This window comes from Notolepis coatsorum (assembly GCF_963971535.1).
Source record: "Notolepis coatsorum genome assembly, chromosome: 10".
NCBI lineage: Eukaryota > Metazoa > Chordata > Actinopteri > Aulopiformes > Paralepididae > Notolepis > Notolepis coatsorum.
Genome location: NC_140174.1, coordinates 86385886 through 86406840, shown reverse-complemented (window position 1 = coordinate 86406840; position 20955 = coordinate 86385886). Strand labels below are relative to the sequence as shown.

The window sequence follows — 20955 nt, the reverse complement described above, 5'->3', positions numbered from 1 at the left end:
ATCGACTGTCAATCAAAATTGTTCCGTTGAGACCACCGCAACAAGTGAATACAGCTGTACTGTACCCACTCTGCAGTCTGTCAATAAAGCTTTCAATCAATCAATCAATCAATCAATCAATCAGACAAATGCATAGAAAAGCCCTTATTATAACCAAATAACAAAAAATTATATTATTGTTTATGAAAATGTTTTAGCCCTATGCTTGCCTATTATTTTAATGGCAACAAATAAAATAATAATAATAAAATTAATAAATAAAATGTTAGAGGAGTGGAGGGGGGGGGGGGCAGAGCGAGGTGGGTGTTAGAGGAGTGGAGGGGGGGGGGCAGAGCCTCATAAAGCTAACATTATAGCTGCACTCATAGGATGTTGATGTAGCCTCATTAAGCTAACATATGCTGCACTCATAGGAGCGTGTTGATGTAGCCTCATAAAGCTAACAAGAGTATATGTAATACTGTGGTTATGGCCTCTATAGTTAGCAGCTCATAGCTAACATACTACTGTGGTTAAGGCCTGCAGCAGCTCAGTAGCTAACATAACAACACTAGTTAAGGCCTTTAACCAGCAGCTCAGTAGCTAACATAACAACTGTGGTTAAGGCCTTTAACCGCAGCCATACGCTAACATAACAATACTGGTTACTGATTTATTATTTACATTGAAAAGATACAGAGATAATTTGTTAAAGCTGGACCAGCACACTACACCTAGGTTAGTAAATCCTAGGCCCCATCCACTCCCTCTGCTAAAGCTCTACTCCTGCACTAAAGTCTGGGATTCAGTTGGACTCAGATCTGCTGCGTTCCCCCCTACCGCTGGTGACAGTGTGTACATCTACTCTCATAAAGTAGGGAATCCACCCTGCTACACAAACATAACAAAACACACTGGTCAGACTACTGCTTGACCTTACTCCTAGAACCCACCTCACCCCTGCCCACTTTGACAACCTAGGATGGCTAGTAGACGACAGAGTACAGCAACTTGCAATGGGCCTGGTCTACAAGATACACTACACGACCAAGCTGTCAAAATACTTCCCAAAGGTCATTGAATACCACGACCACAACACAGGGAGCTCCACAAATCATGTTAAACCCAGATTCGGCTAACAGGGGAGCTAACAGGGGAGCTAAAGAGGCTAACAGGGGAGCTAACAGGGGAGCTAACAGCCGCAGCTAAAGAGGCTAACAGGGGAGCTAAAGAGGCTAACAGGAGAGCTAACAGGGGAGCTAAAGAGGCTAACAGGGGAGCTAACAGCCGCAGCTAAAGAGGCTAACAGGGGAGCTAACATGGGAGCTAAAGAGGCTAACAGGAGAGCTAACAGGGGAGCTAAAGAGGCTAACAGGGGAGCTAACAGGGGAGCTAACAGCCGCAGCTAAAGAGGCTAACAGGGGAGCTAACAGGGGAGCTAAAGAGGCTAACAGGAGAGCTAACAGGGGAGCTAAAGAGGCTAACAGGGGAGCTAACAGGGGAGCTAACAGCCGCAGCTAAAGAGGCTAACAGGGGAGCTAACAGGGGAGCTAAAGAGGCTAACAGGAGAGCTAACAGGGGAGCTAAAGAGGCTAACAGGGGAGCTAACAGGGGAGCTAACAGCCGCAGCTAAAGAGGCTAACAGGGGAGCTAACAGGGGAGCTAAAGAGGCTAACAGGAGAGCTAACAGGGGAGCTAACAGCCGCAGCTAAAGAGGCTAACAGGGGAGCTAACAGGGGAGCTAAAGAGGCTAACAGGGGAGCTACTAACTAAGTCTCTGCTTCAGAAAGGTTTAGCCCAATATACAGAATTGCTAATTGTACATTACCTTTTACAGTAAAACTGAACATGAAAGTCATGCATCCCATACATGAGTACATCTGAAACACATTAAATTAGAGGCACAACATTTCTGCAGAAAAGTATCTGCTTATATAAGTACACATATCATCTAATGAAATATTAAGTGTTTTATAGACAATACAGCTAACTTTATACAGTTTAAAGGAACACGCCAACATTTTGGAAAATTCGCTCAGTCTTAGCACAATGATAGCCTAGCTTAGCACAATGAATGGAAGCGGGCATGACTGGTTAGCCTAGGCATTGTCCAACTAACACCTCTCCCGACGGCTACCCAGTCATGTCCGCTTCCATTCATTGTGCTAGGCTAACATGCAGCTTAGCTAGCCTACAGTCACACGAGTCTCCAAGTCATACGAGTCTCCAAGTCACACAAGTCACATGAGTCTCCAAGTCACACAAGTCACACGAGTCTCCAAGTCACACAAGTCACACGAGTCTCCAAGTCACACAAGTCTCCAAGTCACACAAGTCACATGAGTCTCCAAGTCACACAAGTCTCCAAGTCACACAAGTCACACGAGTCTCCAAGTCACACAAGTCACATGAGTCTCCAAGTCACAAGAGTCTCCAAGTCACACGAGTCTCCAGGTCACACAAGTCTCCAAGTCACACGAGTCTCCAAGTCACACAAGTCTCCAAGTCACACAAGTCACAAGAGTCTCCAAGTCACACGAGTCTCCAGGTCACACAAGTCTCCAAGTCACATGAGTCTCCAAGTCACACAAGTCTCCAAGTCACACAAGTCACATGAGTCTCCAAGTCACACAAGTCTCCAAGTCACACGAGTCTCCAAGTCACACAAGTCTCCAAGTCACACGAGTCTCCAAGTCACACAAGTCACACGAGTCTCAAAGTCACAAGAGTCTCCAAGTCACACGAGTCTCCAGGTCACACAAGTCTCCAAGTCACACGAGTCTCCAAGTCACACAAGTCTCCAAGTCACACAAGTCACACGAGTCTCCAGGTCACACAAGTCTCCAAGTCACACGAGTCTCCAAGTCACACAAGTCTCCAAGTCACACGAGTCTCCAAGTCATACAAGTCTCCAAGTCACACGAGTCTCCAGGTCACACAAGTCTCCAAGTCACACGAGTCTCTCCAAGTCACACAAGTCTCCAAGTCACACGAGTTTCCAAGTCACACAAGTCTCCAAGTCACACAAGTCACACGAGTCTCCATGTCACACAAGTCTCCAAGTCACACGAGTCTCCAAGTCACACGAGTCTCCAAGTCACACAAGTCTCCAAGTCACACGAGTCTCCAAGTCATACAAGTCACACGAGTCTCCAAGTCACAAGAGTCTCCAAGTCACACGAGTCTCCAGGTCACACAAGTCTCCAAGTCACACGAGTCTCCAAGTCACACAAGTCTCCAAGTCACACAAGTCACACGAGTCTCCAAGTCACACAAGTCTCCAAGTCACACGAGTCTCCAAGTCACACAAGTCTCCAAGTCACACAAGTCACACGAGTCTCCAAGTCACACAAGTCTCCAAGTCACACGAGTCTCCAAGTCACACAAGTTACACAAGTCTCCAAGTCACACGAGTCTCCAAGTCACACAAGTCTCCAAGTCACACAAGTCACACGAGTCTCCAAGTCACACAAGTCTCCAAGTCACACGAGTCTCCAAGTCACACGAGTCTCCAAGTCACACAAGTCACACGAGTCTCCAAGTCACACAAGTCTCCAAGTCACACGAGTCTCCAAGTCACACAAGTCTCCAAGTCACACGAGTCTCCAAGTCACACAAGTCTCCAAGTCACACAAGTCTCCAAGTCACACAAGTCTCCAAGTCACACGAGTCTCCAAGTCACACAAGTCTCCAAGTCACACAAGTCACACGAGTCTCCAAGTCACACAAGTCTCCAAGTCACACGAGTCTCCAAGTCACACGAGTCTCCAACAATACGTGGTTAATGCCTTTAACCAGCAGCTCACTGCATAGTAAGTAAGTAAGTAAGTAAGTAAGTAAGTAAGTAAGTAAGTATTTATAAAGCACCTTTCATACATGTCATGTAGCTCAAAGTGCTGTACACAAACATAGGCATATATAACGATAAAAGCAATAAAGTCAGTGATCAGTTAAGATCAATGTTTAAAAAAAAAAAAAAAAAAAAAAAAAAAATAATAATAATAATAATAATAATAATAATAATAATAATAATAATAATAATAATAATAATAATAATAATAATAATAATAATAATAATAATAATAATAATAATAATAATAATAATAATAATAATAACAATAATAACAATAATAACAATAATAATATTAACGTAAAAATGAAAATAACGTAAAGTACGATATATATTGAAATTCTTTATTCGGAATGTGCACTTTAAAGATAATTAGATTAGTATCTTTGTGAGGTTACTTTATTATTTACATTGAAAAGATACAGAGATAATTTGTTAAAGCTGGACCAGCGCACTACACCTAGGTTAGTAAATCATAGGCCCCATCCACTCCCTCTGCTAAAGCTCCACTCCTGCACTAAAGTCGGGGATTCAGTTGGACTCAGATCTGCTGCGTTCCCCCCTACCTGGTGACAGTGTACATCTCATAAAGTAGGGATAATCCACCCTGCTACACAAACATCTCAAAACAAACTGGTCAGACTACTGCTTGACCTTACTTCTAGAACCCACCTCGCCCCTGCCCACGTGACAACCTAGGATGGCTTAGAGTAGACGACAGAGTACAGCAACTTGCAATGGGCCTGTCTACAAGATACATACATGACCAAGGTATATGTGTACATGTCAAAATACTTCCCAAAGGTCAGTGAATACCACGACCACAACACCATGGGAGCTCCACAAATCATGTTAAACCCAGATTCGGCTCAAACAGGGACTAAACACGTTTCGCAATTATGCCACATCAATGTGGAACGCCCTACCCAAAGATGTAAAGGAATGTGAATCACTACCCACTTTCAAAACACTCTCAAAGAACACCTACGGGAGACTGCAATTCGAAACTGGCCCCTGTAAATGTCCTAACCCAACCCCCTCCAATGTACAGTAAAGTACCAAACATGGTTTTGTCAATATTCCAATGTACAGTTGTTGATTGATTGATTGAAAAGTTTATTAACAGATTGCAGAATGGGTACAGTACAGTACAGCTCAATACATACAATTGTTAAGGGGATGCAGACCAGAGAAAGACTTTCGTCTTGTTTACATCAGGGTCCCCCATTTTCAATTCATCATAACATATATGACATACATGACATACAGATAGACAGTACTGCTACATCTATACATTTATGACATATCAGATTTGCAAATACAGTACTGTTTGTGATACAAAAGTGTCCAGAAAAGGAGTGTATATACATTTGGCATAGAAACTGTACATTGGAGGAGGTTGGTTGGGTGGGGTGGGGTTGGGTGGGTTGGGTGAGGGCTGTACATTGGAGGTGGGGGGGGGGGGGGGGGGGTTGGGAAGGGGACACACACACATTTTACACTGTACATTGGAATATTGACAAAGCCTTACTTGGTCATTTACTGTACAACTAGGTTAGGACATTTGTAGGGGCCAGTTTCGAATTGCAGTCTCACGTAGGTGTTTTTTGAGAGTGTTTTTGAAGGTGGGTAGTGATTCACATTCCTTTACAGCTTTAGGTAGGGCGTTCCACATTGATGTGGCATAATTGCGAAACGTGTTTAGTCCCTTGTTTGAGCCGAATCTGGGTTTTACATGATTTGTGGAGCTCCCTCTGGTGTTGTGATCGTGGTATTCACTGACCTTTGGGAAGTATTTTGACATGTACATGGGTACCTTGGTCGCGTAGTGTATCTTGTAGACCAGGCCCATTGCAAGTTGCTGTACTCTGTCGTCTACTCTAAGCCATCCTAGGTTGTCAAAGTGGGCAGGGGTGAGGTGGGTTCTAGGAGTCAGGTCAAGTAGTAGTCTGACTAGCTTGTTTTGAGATGTTTGTAATTTGTTTTTTAGTGCCTTTGAGGTGCTTTGGTACCATGAGGTGCAAGCATAGTCGTAGTACCCTTGAATGAGTGCTCCTGCTAGAGTCTTCAGGGTATTCTTGTTTACCAGAGAGGAGAATCGCGTTCGTTGGTTGACTTTTTTTTATTACATTGGATGCCATTTTGTCACAGGTAAGATTAGCCTCTAGGATGGAACCCAGGTAGGTAATTTCATCTTTCCTTGTGATAATATTGTCACCCACTGTAACCGAGAAGCCGTCGGTCTTGCTGAGTTTGTTATTTGAACCGAAGAGAATGGACTCTGTTTTGCCCATGTGTAATGATAGTTTGTTGTCGGCGAGCCATATGCAGATTTTGCCTAGTTCCGAGCTGAGGGCTTTTTCAACCTGTAACTTGTTCTCGTCAGAGACCAGCAGGGCTGAGTCGTCCGCAAACAGGAACAAGTTGCAGTCACAAGCTGACGACATGTCATTTGCATAAATTAGGAATAGTAGCGGTCCTAGTATGCTTCCTTGTGGAACACCACAGCTCACTGTGAGGGGGGGGGATAGGGTACCGTTTACTTCCACCATCTGTTCCCTCCCCTCCAGGTAGGATTGTATCCAGCTCACTGATAAACTATCAAAACCAATTGCTTTTAGCTTGTCAATCAGAATGGTGTGATTGACAGTGTCGAAGGCCTTTTGTAGGTCCAGCATGACCATGCCGCAGTATTTGCCCGCGTCCACCTCTTGTTTGATGTGGTCGTTCAAGTAGAGAAGGCATGTGTCAGTGGAGTGGGATGTTCTGAAGCCAGATTGGAATTCGTAGATTAGATTTTTTTCCGCGAGGTACTTTTCGATCTGTTCGTATACTATTTTTTCCATGACTTTCGAGATGGATGTAAGGATAGAAACAGGGCGGTAGTTACCCGGGTCTAATTTGCTGCCCTTTTTGTGCAGGGGTGTTACTCTCGCAATTTTGAAGTCCTTGGGGACGTGTCCCTGTTTTATGGAGAGGTTTATTATGTGTGTGATGACTGGGGTGATGGCTGCTGCTGAGTCTCTGAGGAATTTGGAGGGGATGTTGTCATGGCCAGTGGCCTTGTTTGGTTGGAAGGCGCTCAGTTTTTTGAGTACCTCATCTGTAGTTACTATTTCCAGTTTGAAGTCGTCTTTGTGGACGCCTAGGTTCATGTAGTATGCTACTATGTGTTCTACCCCATACTGCCCTGAGTGGGAGGGTAGTTTGTTTACCAGTTGTGCTTGTGCAGTTGTACAGTGTCCCCCACCCACCCCTCCTACCCAACCCACCCTCCCCACCTATAATGTACGGTTCTACGTCAAATATATACTCTCTTTTCTAGACTCTTTTTGTATCACAAACAGTAGGCCTACTGTATTTGCAAATCTGGTATGTCATAAATGTATAGAAGTGTCTATCTATATGTCACATGTCATGTTATGATGAATTGAAAATGGGGGTCCCTGATGTAAACAAGACGAACGTCTTTCTCTGGTCTGCATGCCCTTAACAATTGTATGTATTGAGCTGTACTGTATTGTACCCATTCTGCAATCTGTTAACAAAGTTTTCAATCAATCAATCAAAACTGTGGTCAGTCTGTCCGGAGAAACAAGGAAGAGCATGGTTGCCAGATCGGATTAACAATATCCGAACCGCCCATTATTATCAAAGGTTTATCAGATGAAGGCAGACTCTCAAATCTGGCAACACTGATGTGTTGCATTGTGGGGGATCCCGGTTTGACATTTGAATTGAAGCGCGTTACAGACAGAGCCTGCACCACGTCGTGAGCAACTGTTGCATCTTCTCCTCAGGTAATTGTGCAACACATATATTTTATTATTTATAAGTAATGCGTGCCGCTGATATAAATTAGTGCTGTTTAGTCTGTGTTTTCAGTGACTACTGTAACGTTATTAGCTCGATATTATGAAACTGGCGGGATCTGTAAACTACCAGAGCTGCTAACTGGCTAACGGTATGACTATGAGAGCTAACGTTGGTACCTATACTGTACCCGGAGCTGCTAACTGACTAACGTTATGACTATGAGAGCTAACGTTGGTACCTACTGTACCCGGAGCTGCTAACGTTATGACTATGAGAGCTAACGTTGGTACATACTGTACCTGGAGCTGCTAACTGGCTAACGTTATGAGAGCTAACGTTGGGGTACCTACTGTACCCGGAGCTGCTAACTGGCTATCATTCAGGTGGGGCTTATAGTGTGAAAAGTAGGTGACACAAGTGCTACATACAGTAGCACTGCTAGCAGCTAGCAGGCCACTGCAGAATACTGACGTTATAGCTAACCAATGCATATCACGCTGCACAGATCTTCCATGGCTTAATTTAATTATAAAATATATAATTTCATTGTAGCAAACACTGTTACAGGATTTATTCCTGTGTATTTAAAATTTGATTTCTGGGAGATTTAGGGGACTGTCACAAGACGCTGGTTGTGAAGATAGTACGACGGTTGAAGTTCAGTCAGAGTTCACTCATTTGAAAGTTAACGTCAATAGTTATTTAATTTATGTGGGATCCATCCTGTAACATTCAGATTGTAGTCAATGATATAAAAGTAAGTGCCCGTTTATCGTTTCACCTGTTATATATCGCAAATTTGGCTGTGTTTGGTGATTGACTGAGCTATATATTACCACCATTCTTTCATCTAACGTTACAGTATAAGCTTGCATAGTGCGTAGCATAGTGGCTAAATATGCTAAATATTGGACTAAATTAGAGGTCCTAGAAATGCAAAATAATATTGAGAATCACTGGCCTTAGACTATCTACTAACGTATTCTCTCTCTCTCTCTAGGTTCATGGCCACTAATGACTTCAGAGCTTCAGAAGGACAGTATGCTGGATGAGGAAGGTCTTGGCCATGCTGCGATGGCTCCTAGAGGACAAGAACGGAGGTGCAGGACCTGGCTGTCAAATGGTTTGTAATGCTACAGCATATTGTATGTAGATGTGCATGACATGGACTAAATTAGAGGTCCTAGAAATGCAAAATAATATTGAGAATCACTGGCCTTAGACTATCTACTAACGTATTCTCTCTCTCTCTAGGTTCATGGCCACTAATGACTTCAGAGCTTCAGAAGGACAGTATGCTGGATGAGGAAGGTCTTGGCCATGCTGCGATGGCTCCTAGAGGACAAGAACGGAGAGGTGCTGGACCTGGCTGTCAAATGGTTTGTAATGCTACAGCATATTGTATGTAGATGTGCATGACGTGGACTAAATTAGAGGTCCTAGAAATGCAAAATAATATTGAGAATCACTGGCCTTAGACTATCTACTAACGTATTCTCTCTCTCTCTCTAGGTTCATGGCCACTAATGACTTCAGAGCTTCAGAAGGACAGTATGCTGGATGAGGAAGGTCTTGGCCATGCTGCGATGGCTCCTAGAGGACAAGAACGGAGAGGTGCTGGACCTGGCTGTCAAATGGTTTGTAATGCTACAGCATATTGTATGTAGATGTGCATGACGTGGACTAAATTAGAGGTCCTAGAAATGCAAAATAATATTGAGAATCACTGGCCTTAGACTATCTACTAACGTATTCTCTCTCTCTCTAGGTTCATGGCCACTAATGACTTCAGAGCTTCAGAAGGACAGTATGCTGGATGAGGAAGGTCTTGGCCATGCTGCGATGGCTCCTAGAGGACAAGAACAGAGAGGTGCTGGACCTGGCTGTCAAATGGTTTGTAATGCTACAGCATATTGTATGTAGATGTGCATGACGTGGACTAAATTAGAGGTCCTAGAAATGCAAAATAATATTGAGAATCACTGGCCTTAGACTATCTACTAACGTATTCTCTCTCTCTCTCTCTAGGTTCATGGCCACTAATGACTTCAGAAGGACAGTATGCTGGATGAGGAAGGTCTTGGCCATGCTGCGATGGCTCCTAGAGGACAAGAACAGAGGTGCTGGACCTGGCTGTCAAATGGTTTGTAATGCTACAGCATATTGTATGTAGATGTGCATGACGTGGACTAAATTAGAGGTCCTAGAAATGCAAAATAATATTGAGAATCACTGGCCTTAGACTATCTACTAACGTATTCTCTCTCTTTCTCTAGGTTCATGGCCACTAATGACTTCAGAGCTTCAGAAGGACAGTATGCTGGATGAGGAAGGTCTTGGCCATGCTGCGATGGCTCCTAGAGGACAAGAACGGAGAGGTGCTGGACCTGGCTGTCAAATGGTTTGTAATGCTACAGCATATTGTATGTAGATGTGCATGACGTGGACTAAATTAGAGGTCCTATAAATGCAAAATAATATTGAGAATCACTGGCCTTAGACTATCTACTAACGTATTCTCTCTCTCTCTCTCTCTAGGTTCATGGCCACTAATGACTTCAGAGCTTCAGAAGGACAGTATGCTGGATGAGGAAGGTCTTGGCCATGCTGCGATGGCTCCTAGAGGACAAGAACGGAGGTGCAGGACCTGGCTGTCAAATGGTTTGTAATGCTACAGCATATTGTATGTAGATGTGCATGACGTGGACTAAATTAGAGGTCCTAGAAATGCAAAATAATATTGAGAATCACTGGCCTTAGACTATCTACTAACGTATTCTCTCTCTCTCTAGGTTCATGGCCACTAATGACTTCAGAGCTTCAGAAGGACAGTATGCTGGATGAGGAAGGTCTTGGCCATGCTGCGATGGCTCCTAGAGGACAAGAACGGAGAGGTGCTGGACCTGGCTGTCAAATGGTTTGTAATGCTACAGCATATTGTATGTAGATGTGCATGACGTGGACTAAATTAGAGGTCCTAGAAATGCAAAATAATATTGAGAATCACTGGCCTTAGACTATCTACTAACGTATTCTCTCTCTCTCTCTAGGTTCATGGCCACTAATGACTTCAGAGCTTCAGAAGGACAGTATGCTGGATGAGGAAGGTCTTGGCCATGCTGCGATGGCTCCTAGAGGACAAGAACGGAGAGGTGCTGGACCTGGCTGTCAAATGGTTTGTAATGCTACAGCATATTGTATGTAGATGTGCATGACGTGGACTAAATTAGAGGTCCTAGAAATGCAAAATAATATTGAGAATCACTGGCCTTAGACTATCTACTAACGTATTCTCTCTCTCTCTCTCTAGGTTCATGGCCACTAATGACTTCAGAAGGACAGTATGCTGGATGAGGAAGGTCTTGGCCATGCTGCGATGGCTCCTAGAGGACAAGAACGGAGAGGTGCTGGACCTGGCTGTCAAATGGTTTGTAATGCTACAGCATATTGTATGTAGATGTGCATGACGTGGACTAAATTAGAGGTCCTAGAAATGCAAAATAATATTGAGAATCACTGGCCTTAGACTATCTACTAACGTATTCTCTCTCTCTCTCTCTAGGTTCATGGCCACTAATGACTTCAGAGCTTCAGAAGGACAGTATGCTGGATGAGGAAGGTCTTGGCCATGCTGCGATGGCTCCTAGAGGACAAGAACGGAGGTGCAGGACCTGGCTGTCAAATGGTTTGTAATGCTACAGCATATTGTATGTAGATGTGCATGACGTGGACTAAATTAGAGGTCCTAGAAATGCAAAATAATATTGAGAATCACTGGCCTTAGACTATCTACTAACGTATTCTCTCTCTCTCTAGGTTCATGGCCACTAATGACTTCAGAGCTTCAGAAGGACAGTATGCTGGATGAGGAAGGTCTTGGCCATGCTGCGATGGCTCCTAGAGGACAAGAACGGAGAGGTGCTGGACCTGGCTGTCAAATGGTTTGTAATGCTACAGCATATTGTATGTAGATGTGCATGACGTGGACTAAATTAGAGGTCCTAGAAATGCAAAATAATATTGAGAATCACTGGCCTTAGACTATCTACTAACGTATTCTCTCTCTCTCTCTAGGTTCATGGCCACTAATGACTTCAGAGCTTCAGAAGGACAGTATGCTGGATGAGGAAGGTCTTGGCCATGCTGCGATGGCTCCTAGAGGACAAGAACGGAGAGGTGCTGGACCTGGCTGTCAAATGGTTTGTAATGCTACAGCATATTGTATGTAGATGTGCATGACGTGGACTAAATTAGAGGTCCTAGAAATGCAAAATAATATTGAGAATCACTGGCCTTAGACTATCTACTAACGTATTCTCTCTCTCTCTAGGTTCATGGCCACTAATGACTTCAGAGCTTCAGAAGGACAGTATGCTGGATGAGGAAGGTCTTGGCCATGCTGCGATGGCTCCTAGAGGACAAGAACAGAGAGGTGCTGGACCTGGCTGTCAAATGGTTTGTAATGCTACAGCATATTGTATGTAGATGTGCATGACATGGACTAAATTAGAGGTCCTAGAAATGCAAAATAATATTGAGAATCACTGGCCTTAGACTATCTACTAACGTATTCTCTCTCTCTCTCTAGGTTCATGGCCACTAATGACTTCAGAGCTTCAGAAGGACAGTATGCTGGATGAGGAAGGTCTTGGCCATGCTGCGATGGCTCCTAGAGGACAAGAACGGAGGTGCAGGACCTGGCTGTCAAATGGTTTGTAATGCTACAGTATAAATTATTGTATTACCCATCACACTCACCATCAATGACTCCACCATCACCCCCTCCCCCCTAGTCCGCAACCTCGGTGTCATCCTCGACTCCACCCTCTCATTTGACCCTTATGTCCGCTCCATTGTCAAAACTTCATATTTTCACCTCCGCAACATTGCCAAAATCCGTCACTGCCTCTACCCCCTGCTGCTGAATCCCTCATACACGCCTTCATCTCCTCCCTCCTGGACTACTGTAACTCCCTCCTCACTGGCATCACCTCCCGCTCCCTCCATAAACTGCAGATGGTCCAAAACTCAGCCGCCCGCCTCCTCACTAACGCCCGGTCCCGCGAACACATCACTCCTGTCCTCTACTCCCTCCACTGGCTCCTGATCAAGGAACGCATTAACTTCAAAACACTACACTCCTCACATTCAAAGCCCTCCATAGCCTGGCCTCACCCTGGTCTCAAACTTTTTACACCAAGTACCACCTGAGAACGTTGCTGGCTCTCCAAGTACCACCATATGACGACGTTAAAATACAGTATTCAGCTATGCACAGTTCACGCAGGAGGCAAATGTATTCCTAATACCATTATTTTCTTACAAAGACTTAATTTCCTGCATTCTGGTGCAGGAATGTTTGAATTTTTACCATTTAAATTCCAGTGTTTGTGATGGGCATCACAAAGTATTGTATAAAATTTTTATAAAAACACATATTCAATACATTTTGAATTGTAACCCTTTAAATGCCAGTTTGTGTGATGGCATCACAAATTATTGTTAAAAATTATTATTATTGTTGCTGTGGCTCTTGTTGTATTTTGTTATCTTGCTTTCCTTCTTTCTCTCCTCTCTCTCTCTCTTCTCTCTCTCTCCCATCTCTCTCTATCTCATCCTCTTCTCTTCTGTCTTCGTTCTGTCATTGAATTTGTGGTTCGTTCTTTTTATTTGCCTTTTTCACTTTTCGTGTAGGGCAGTAGTTTGGTGAGTGGAAGTCCCGTCCCCTCCAAGTCGGGGACCAGCACGCCTCGCCGGGGCCGGCGACAGCTCCCCCAGACCCCCGCCACGCCACGCCCCCACGTCACCTATTCCCCCGTGGTCCGTAAGGCTATGCCCACGCCTCCCGGGGTGCCCCAGGGGCCTCCCCCTGCCGGCCCCCCGCCACCCCACCATGGCTCACCCCGTCAGGGTTGCCACCCGCCACCTCGCTGGGGTGACGCGGGAGGAGGGGGGGGCTCCATGGAGGGCGACGGTTGCTTCTACAACCAGGACTACCAGGACTACGAGCCACGCCACGAGCCGCCCGCCTATGAGCAGAGCCCCGCATAACATTGGGGTCTTGTGCTTGGCACTCCGAGCATGGCACTAACACTGTCACGGTTAGGGGTTTGATTCCTGCTGGGGCCACCCGTTGTGAAAGATGTATGCAGTCATTCCAAAGCACTTTATGTCCTAGTAATAGAGCTGTGCTATAGAGATGCTGTCATTCATTCATAACCAAACCAAAAGACATTTATAAACAACGTCTTACTAAATGCAGGCTTTCATTTACAACTGAACGGCAATATCACTCGGTTTTTGTATTAATTCTCCTAAAAAATTGTGCTAAGCTAGACTAACATGAAAGTTTAAGTGAAAGTACACACTTGAGTAAAAGTCAAAGTTTCTACTTTTAAATGTACTTAAGTAGTAAACAGTGAACTTTTTTTCTGACTGTCTATATTCTTCTGATAGCAGGTGTTTAAGCAAAGATCCCCTGTGGGAGAAGACTGTTGCAGGGGAACAATGGGTTAATTTCATTGGAGGCTTTGTCGTTGGGTTCAGAGAGGAGGATGTGATATTTTTTGTTAATAAATGTTTAAATATCTATTCAAGTTGTCATTTTTAACTGGAAAAAGTAGCATGTATGGGGGTAATTGTTACTTTACTTGACATTTGAGTTCCACTGCAGAATGATGTATATTGTGTACAATGTGCATATACACTGAGAATATATTTCAGTGAGGTAGGAGACGGCATGTAAACTTCTGAATTTTTCAATGAGGGACATGCCAATACTCCATTGGTAAAGGGAAGGGTCCTTAAATATGTGGCATTGTATTACTAATCAACCATTTCCTACTGTATTTCCGGTAATGTACGGTCATAGGCAGATAGTGGAGTAGCTCTGGCAGAATACTGGGTACACAGTAAATTCCGCTGACTCAAACAGAGTACATTTCACTCAAACTGAGTAAAATTTCTTTACTCAGTTTGAGTCAAATGTACTCTGTGGAATTTACTGTGTAGTACCAGTATTGCATTGGCAGTGTCGGCTAGGCTTGTACTCGGGCCGGAATCGGCCAGTCAGTCATTGCCGCCTACTGGGCCAATTCCGGCAATTCAGGACGTTCACCGCTTCCGGCAACCCCGGACCTGGCCCAGTGTACTCGGGCCGGAATCGGCCAGTCAGTCATTGCCGCCTACTTGGCCGATTCCGGCAACCGGACTTGGGCCGATTAATTTCTTCCGGCCTGCCGGATACAGGCCATTAATGGGCCGGAACTTTTTGGCCACCTGGGTAGTGCCTTTGAGGTGCTTTGGTACCATGAGGTGCAAGCATAGTCGTAGTACCCTTGAATGAGTGCTCCTGCCAGAGTCTTCAGGGTATTCTTGTTTACCAGGGAGGAGATCCGGTACAAGAATCGAGTTTGTTGATTGACTTTTTTTATTACATTGGATGCCATTTTGTCACAGGAAAGATTAGCCTCTAGGATGGAACCCAGGTAGGTAATTTCATCTTTCCTTGTGACAATATTGTCACCCACTGTAACTGAGAAGCCGTCGGTCTTGCTGAGTTTGTTATTTGAACCGAAGAGAATGGACTCTGTTTTGCCCATGTGTAATGATAGTTTGTTGTCGGCGAGCCATATGCAGATTTTGCCTAGTTCCAAGCTGAGGGTTTTTTCAACCTGTAACTTGTTCTTGTCAGAGACCAGCAGGGCTGAGTCATCCGCAAACAGGAACAAGTTGCAGTCACAAGCTGACGACATGTCATTTGCATAAATTAGGAACAGTAGTGGTCCTAGTATGCTTCCTTGTGGAACACCACAGTTCACTGTGAGGGGGGGGGGGATAGGGTACCGTTTACCTCCACCATCTGTTCTCTCCCCTCCAGGTAGGATTGTATCCAGCTCACTGATAAACTATCAAAACCAATTGCTTTTAGCTTGTCAATCAGAATGGTGTGATTGACGGTTTAGCATGACCATGCCGCAGTATTTGCCCGCGTCCACCTCTTGCTTGATGTGGTCGTTCAAATAGAGAAGGCATGTGTCAGTGGAGTGGGATGTTCTGAAGCCAGATTGGAATTCGTAGATTAGATTTTTATCCGTAAGGTACTTTTCGACCTGTTCGTATACTATTTTTTCCATGACTTTCGAGATGGATGTAAGGATAGAAACAGGGCGGTAGTTGCCTGGGTCTAATTTGCTGCCCTTTTTGTGCAGGGGTGTTACTCTCGCTATTTTGAAGTCCTTAGGGACGTGTCCCTGTTTTATGGAGAGGTTTATTATGTGTGTGATGACTGGGGTGATGGCGGCTGCTGAGTCTCTAAGGAATTTGGAGGGGATGTTGTCATGGCCAGTGGCCTTGTTCGGTTGGAGGGCGCTCAGTTTATTGAGTACCTCATCTGTAGTTACCATTTCCAGTTTGAAATCGTCTTTGTGGACGCCTAGGTTCTTGTAGTATGCTGCTATGTGTTCTACCCCATACTGCCCTGAGTGGGAGGGTAGTTTGTTTACCAGTGTTGTGGCTATGTTTGTGAAGAAAGTGTTTAAGTAATTGGCTACATCCAGTTTGTCTGTGATGAGCGTGTTGTCCGTCTTTATGTTCATGTTTGAGAACCTGGTTTTAAGTTTTTTACTGCAGCCTAGTTGATTATTGAGTAATTTCCAAAGTTCACGTGGTTTATTTTTGTTTTCCTCAGTTTTGTCATTGATGAAATTTTTTTTTGCAGTTTTTATCATGGAGTTTTACGTCATTTCTTAGTCTGTTTCTTTCTAGTTTGAGTTCAGTCACGTGGGCTTGGAGTTCACTGCTCGTGCTTTTGGTAAGCTTTGACTGACTTTTACGAAATTCAGAGCATTTTTTGTCTCTGGCTTTCATAGCGGTCAGTATTTCAGTGTGCATCCACGGCTCAGCGCGATTTTTTACCCTGGTGGTTCTTAGGGGGGCCATGTTGTTTAGTATTGTTGAGAATTTGGTTTTGAAGCCAAGCCAGGTTTCTTCAACCAGTGTACCATTGAGTTCATCTGACCAGTCCAGGCTCTTCAGTTCAAGGTTAAAGGCCTCGCTAGTAGGTTTTGAGGTCTCTAGATGTGACTGTTTTGTGACAGCCAGCCTTTTGCTTTAGCTTTTTGCGGGTACAGAATATCATATAATGATCACTTAACCCACATGCTATAACCCCTTTATTGGAGATCATGGACTTGTCGGAGGTCAGGATGAGGTTAATGGTAGTCCGAGTTGATTCACACACCCTTGTGGGTTGGGTGATTAGCTGGCTGATGCCGTGCAGATCACAAAGCCTACTGAAGGCCTTGAAGACGGGTGCTGCTTTACGTAGCATGTCCGTGTTCCAGTCCCCAATAAGGATTTTTTCTACGCCCTCCACCCCAGTTAAGCATCCATCAAGTGAGTCATAGAATGAATGAATGAATGAAAACTTTATTTAACAGATTGCAGAATGGGTACAATACAGTACGGCTCAATACATACAATTGTTAAGGGGATGCAGACCTGAGAAAGACGTTTGTCTTGTTTCCATCAGGGTCCCCCATTTTCAATTCATATAGACATTTATGACATACACAACATACATGACATTTATGGCATAGGGACATATAGGTATTTAGTACTGATACATTTGTGACATAGGCGGTATTCAAATATACAGTACTGTTATCCCTAGATCCTGACAGAGTATATACATATGATGGGGAGGGGACTGTACATTAGGAGGGGGTGGGTGGGTGGGAGGGAAATATACATACGGCGGGGAGGGAATATATACATGCGGTGGGGAGGAGACTGTCTATTAGAAGCCACTGTGTTCTGGTGGTCTATAGATTGTGCCTATTAGTACTGATTTTGCCCTTTCAAATAAGATTTCAATCCATACAGTTTCAATCTTGTCATGGTTAAGGTCAGTACGGTTGCTGAATTTGGTATCTTTGTGTATATACACACAGACACCACCTCCATACTGGTTCCTATCCCTCCTGACGATTGAATAGTCCTCGATTTCTATCTCTGGATCCTGAACAGATGAGTTAAGTTTTGTTTCTGTGAAACATAATATATTAGCCTTACCGTTGTGTTACCCAGGTATTGTATAATATTGTCATGGCATATAATGTATAATACAGGTATTGTATAATATACATGGTGTATAATGTTCAATACAGGTATTGTATAATATACATGTGTATAATGTATAATACAGGTAGGTATTGTATAATATACATGGTGTATAATATTTTATACAGGTATTGTATAATATACATGGTGTACAATGTATAATACAGGTACAGTGCAGTACAGTGCTGTTGTGCCAGTAATGGTTCCATGTGCAGACAGCATCCTCCAGTGGACTGTTGTTGAATACATCTTTCTAACATCCTGCCGCAAGACCCTGCAGCGCACGGTCAGAACAGCTGAGAGGGTCGTTGGTGCCCCCCTCCCCTCCCTCCAGGACATCTACAATACACGCCTGGCCCGCAAAGCACTAAGCATTGCGTGTGACATCACCCACCCCTCACAGCGCTTCTTCACTCTCCTGCCCTCCGAGAGGCGAATGAGGAGCCTCCGAGCCAGTACCAGCAGTCTAAAGACAGCTTCATACACTAGGCTGTCAGGAAGCTGAACTCTCTCCCAGCTCTCCCCCCGCTCTCACTCTGCCACCACAGAACCTGGACTACCCCCCCCCCCCCCCCCCCACTGACACTGCCACTTCACAAACTCACTGCCACTTTACTTTACTGCCATTATTTATTTTTGTTTACTGCCATATCTATCATCCCACTGCCACTGTACTGCCACTATTGTATTCTACTGTCATTATTTATCAGTTATACTTACTATGTACCACTGCTGCTGCAAAAAAAAGATTTGCATTAAGTTCTCTTTTACCTCCTATATTTATTTCAATCATACATACATTTTTAAGCCACTGTTTAGTGTTATACTGAATATAGTCCTATACAGTATATGTTTATAGTGTCCTATATGTTACTTTATGTTTATATTAGATATTTTTCTTTTCATATACACCGTGGGAAGGGGGAAACGTAAACCTAACCCAACCCCCTCCAATGTACAGTAAATGTCCTAACCCAATAATACACGAGACCCTCTTCTTGGGTCCAAGTAAGGTTTTGTGGATAATCCAATGTACAGTTCTGTTTCATGCTAGCTTCCGCTCAGCGTCATATTGCATATATCTCGCGTATATACACTGAATAATTTCAAAATGTACCTTTACATACCAACATCCGTCTGACCACACCCCCATCTGCTGCCTACATAAGCAGGGGTGGGGCCACACACTCATCTCCTTCTCAAATTTCATCCACAAGATAGTGCCTGTATACCAATCACTTGGCGAGGATAAGAAAGTATTAGCTGGAGAAAGGAAAACAGAAGAACAAGGAGATACGTTGACATTATATCTTTATTTTCTCTCTCACTATTTTCAAGAAAATACGGTGATATTGTCTTCGTCACTGGAGTGTCTGGAAGATGATGATCATTCTGACCTCCACCGGCTTTTTCGTATTAGGGGCTCGCGCCGCTGATATACTCCCCAACTGCAGTCCTCCTTGCTGCGGCTGGATGGGTATTGGCCCTCCGGTCATACAGCTGGACTGTGGGAGGCACCGGCTGTTGTGAGAACTGGGTGCTTCCGTGTTGGGTAAGTACTGTTTTGCTTGCGAGTGCTAGTTGTCTGTTAATGCTTGGGGATTAGCTGAAAATTTTATGAAAGCCGACCCCGGAGTGTACTTTTGCCATTTTTTGTTGTGATGAAGGGTTGTGTGTGTCGTTGTGATCTACAACTGGGTTAGGTTTGGTCCACAGAAGCACATGTGTAAGTCTGGAAGGGCCCTCTCTGTTCTGTGTTTTTTTTTTCTTGGTAAAACTCAGATAGCAGGTTAGCACATGAGAATGTGAAGCTGTTAATGCTTCATGTAGCAGGCTATGACTGGGTCATGGCTCTACTTTGTCATTACATTGTATCAGGGGTGAGGGGTCGTAAAGGGGTGAACTGGTAAACCTTTCCTTCCCTTTTCTGATTGGTCAGGGGTTAAAACCACCTGTCTTTCAGGGTTCCTGTCACGTTGCTGTTCGGCATGTTACAGGGTAAGGGGGGGGGGGGGGAGAGAGTTTCCTGGTCCCACGCCCTGAAAGATTGGGCGTGTGCACCGCGGAAATTCCCCCGCCATAGAGTACGTCACTGAGCGTGTCTCTATTGGTAAGACTTCCGTGGGTTGTTCAGGTCCATGTTATGGATCTGTTTCAGGGAGTTGTCAGAGCTCCTCCTCACGAAGCTCCTCCTCAGGGAGAAGTGCCTTCTGTGAGTTCGGACTCTCCTTCCCAGTGAGGGAGCCTCCTCAGAGTTTCAGAGCCTCCTCCTCAGATTGTCAAGGTGAGTAGAACTTCAAAAAGGAGTTCTGCTCTATTGTGTGTGTATTCGATTCAATTCGATTATTGAGTGTGTATTGGTTCAGTGCCTCCTCCTCGGAGAGCCCTAACCCAAGTGTTACATAGCTCAATGTTGCAATATTTCTTTTCAATCTATACAGCTCGCGTGGGAAGTCTCTCTGGGGATTCCCGTCTCCTCCCTGTGGCGAGAGTGGTGGGATGTAAAAATGAAAATCATTTTTACCCTCAGCCGCTTCATGTGGGATTCATGTCAGTCTGTGTTTCTTTCTTTTTTAAATAAAAAGAGGAACGAACATGTCGTTCTCCCAGGCGACTTGGAGGAACAATGTCTGGTGTCTTGTTAGACTATCCATTGATGTGTTTGGGTCTCGACGCGTACATAAGTGCTGGCTCTGGGTGTTTCTGATGGGAATCACGCATGAGGCTGGTGCGCCTTGGTTGCTCGTTATTAAAACAGCGTTTTTATAGGGCAACTGGGATGGAGTTTGTCTCTTCCTAGCGCCAGTTTACTAGGTTTGTCTCTACGAATTCTCGTTCATATCTGGGGGATGTTAACGGAATAGATCAGAACATAGGTAGAGGGGTCTCACACCCTTGGGGTGGGCCACTGAGCGCGGTACAAATGGGACCGTCTGGGTGGCGCCCTCTTTTCATGTTTTAGATCGACACGCATACCTACCCCCTCTCCTGGAGTGGGCATGTCGGCGTGGTTAGGGCACGGGACTAGTTCTGGTCGCGCTGGTCCAGGTCAGTTAACCCGTTTTCCGCCGGGGACGCAGATCTGCTGTTCTGGTACCCTGAGGAATTTGTGCTTTTTTCGGGGGGGAAAATGCCGGGTCGGCCCGGGTGTCACAGGGTTAGGCGTTATGGAGACCCTTTGTTGGGTA

General features: G+C 44.6%; 1 protein-coding gene and 3 long non-coding RNA genes across 5 annotated transcripts in view; 3 read left to right on the top strand and 1 right to left on the bottom strand.

Annotated features, from left to right (window-relative positions):
- Window positions 1-20955, bottom strand: part of cabcoco1 (ciliary associated calcium binding coiled-coil 1) — a 45856-nt gene that overhangs the window by 9365 nt on the left and 15536 nt on the right. Inside the window, exon 7 of one of the 2 annotated variants that reach the window (XM_084322566.1) lies at window positions 19169-19272. The exons of the other annotated variant lie outside the window; for it this stretch is intronic. Coding sequence (XP_084178692.1) covers window positions 19260-19272 — 13 coding nt within the window. The 3' untranslated portion in view covers window positions 19169-19259. Of the gene's footprint in view, window positions 1-19168; window positions 19273-20955 lie in introns of those variants that run through there. 2 annotated transcript variants of the gene reach the window in all.
- LOC311235192 lies at window positions 8905-9494 on the top strand. Its single transcript, XR_014620141.1, has 3 exons — window positions 8905-9024; window positions 9158-9282; window positions 9414-9494. It is a non-coding gene; the product is annotated as an uncharacterized lncRNA (long non-coding RNA).
- LOC311235193 lies at window positions 9766-10261 on the top strand. Its single transcript, XR_014620142.1, has 3 exons — window positions 9766-9788; window positions 9922-10046; window positions 10184-10261. It is a non-coding gene; the product is annotated as an uncharacterized lncRNA (long non-coding RNA).
- Window positions 10444-11254, top strand: LOC311235194. The gene is made up of 3 exons (XR_014620143.1): window positions 10444-10562; window positions 10696-10820; window positions 11208-11254. It is a non-coding gene; the product is annotated as an uncharacterized lncRNA (long non-coding RNA).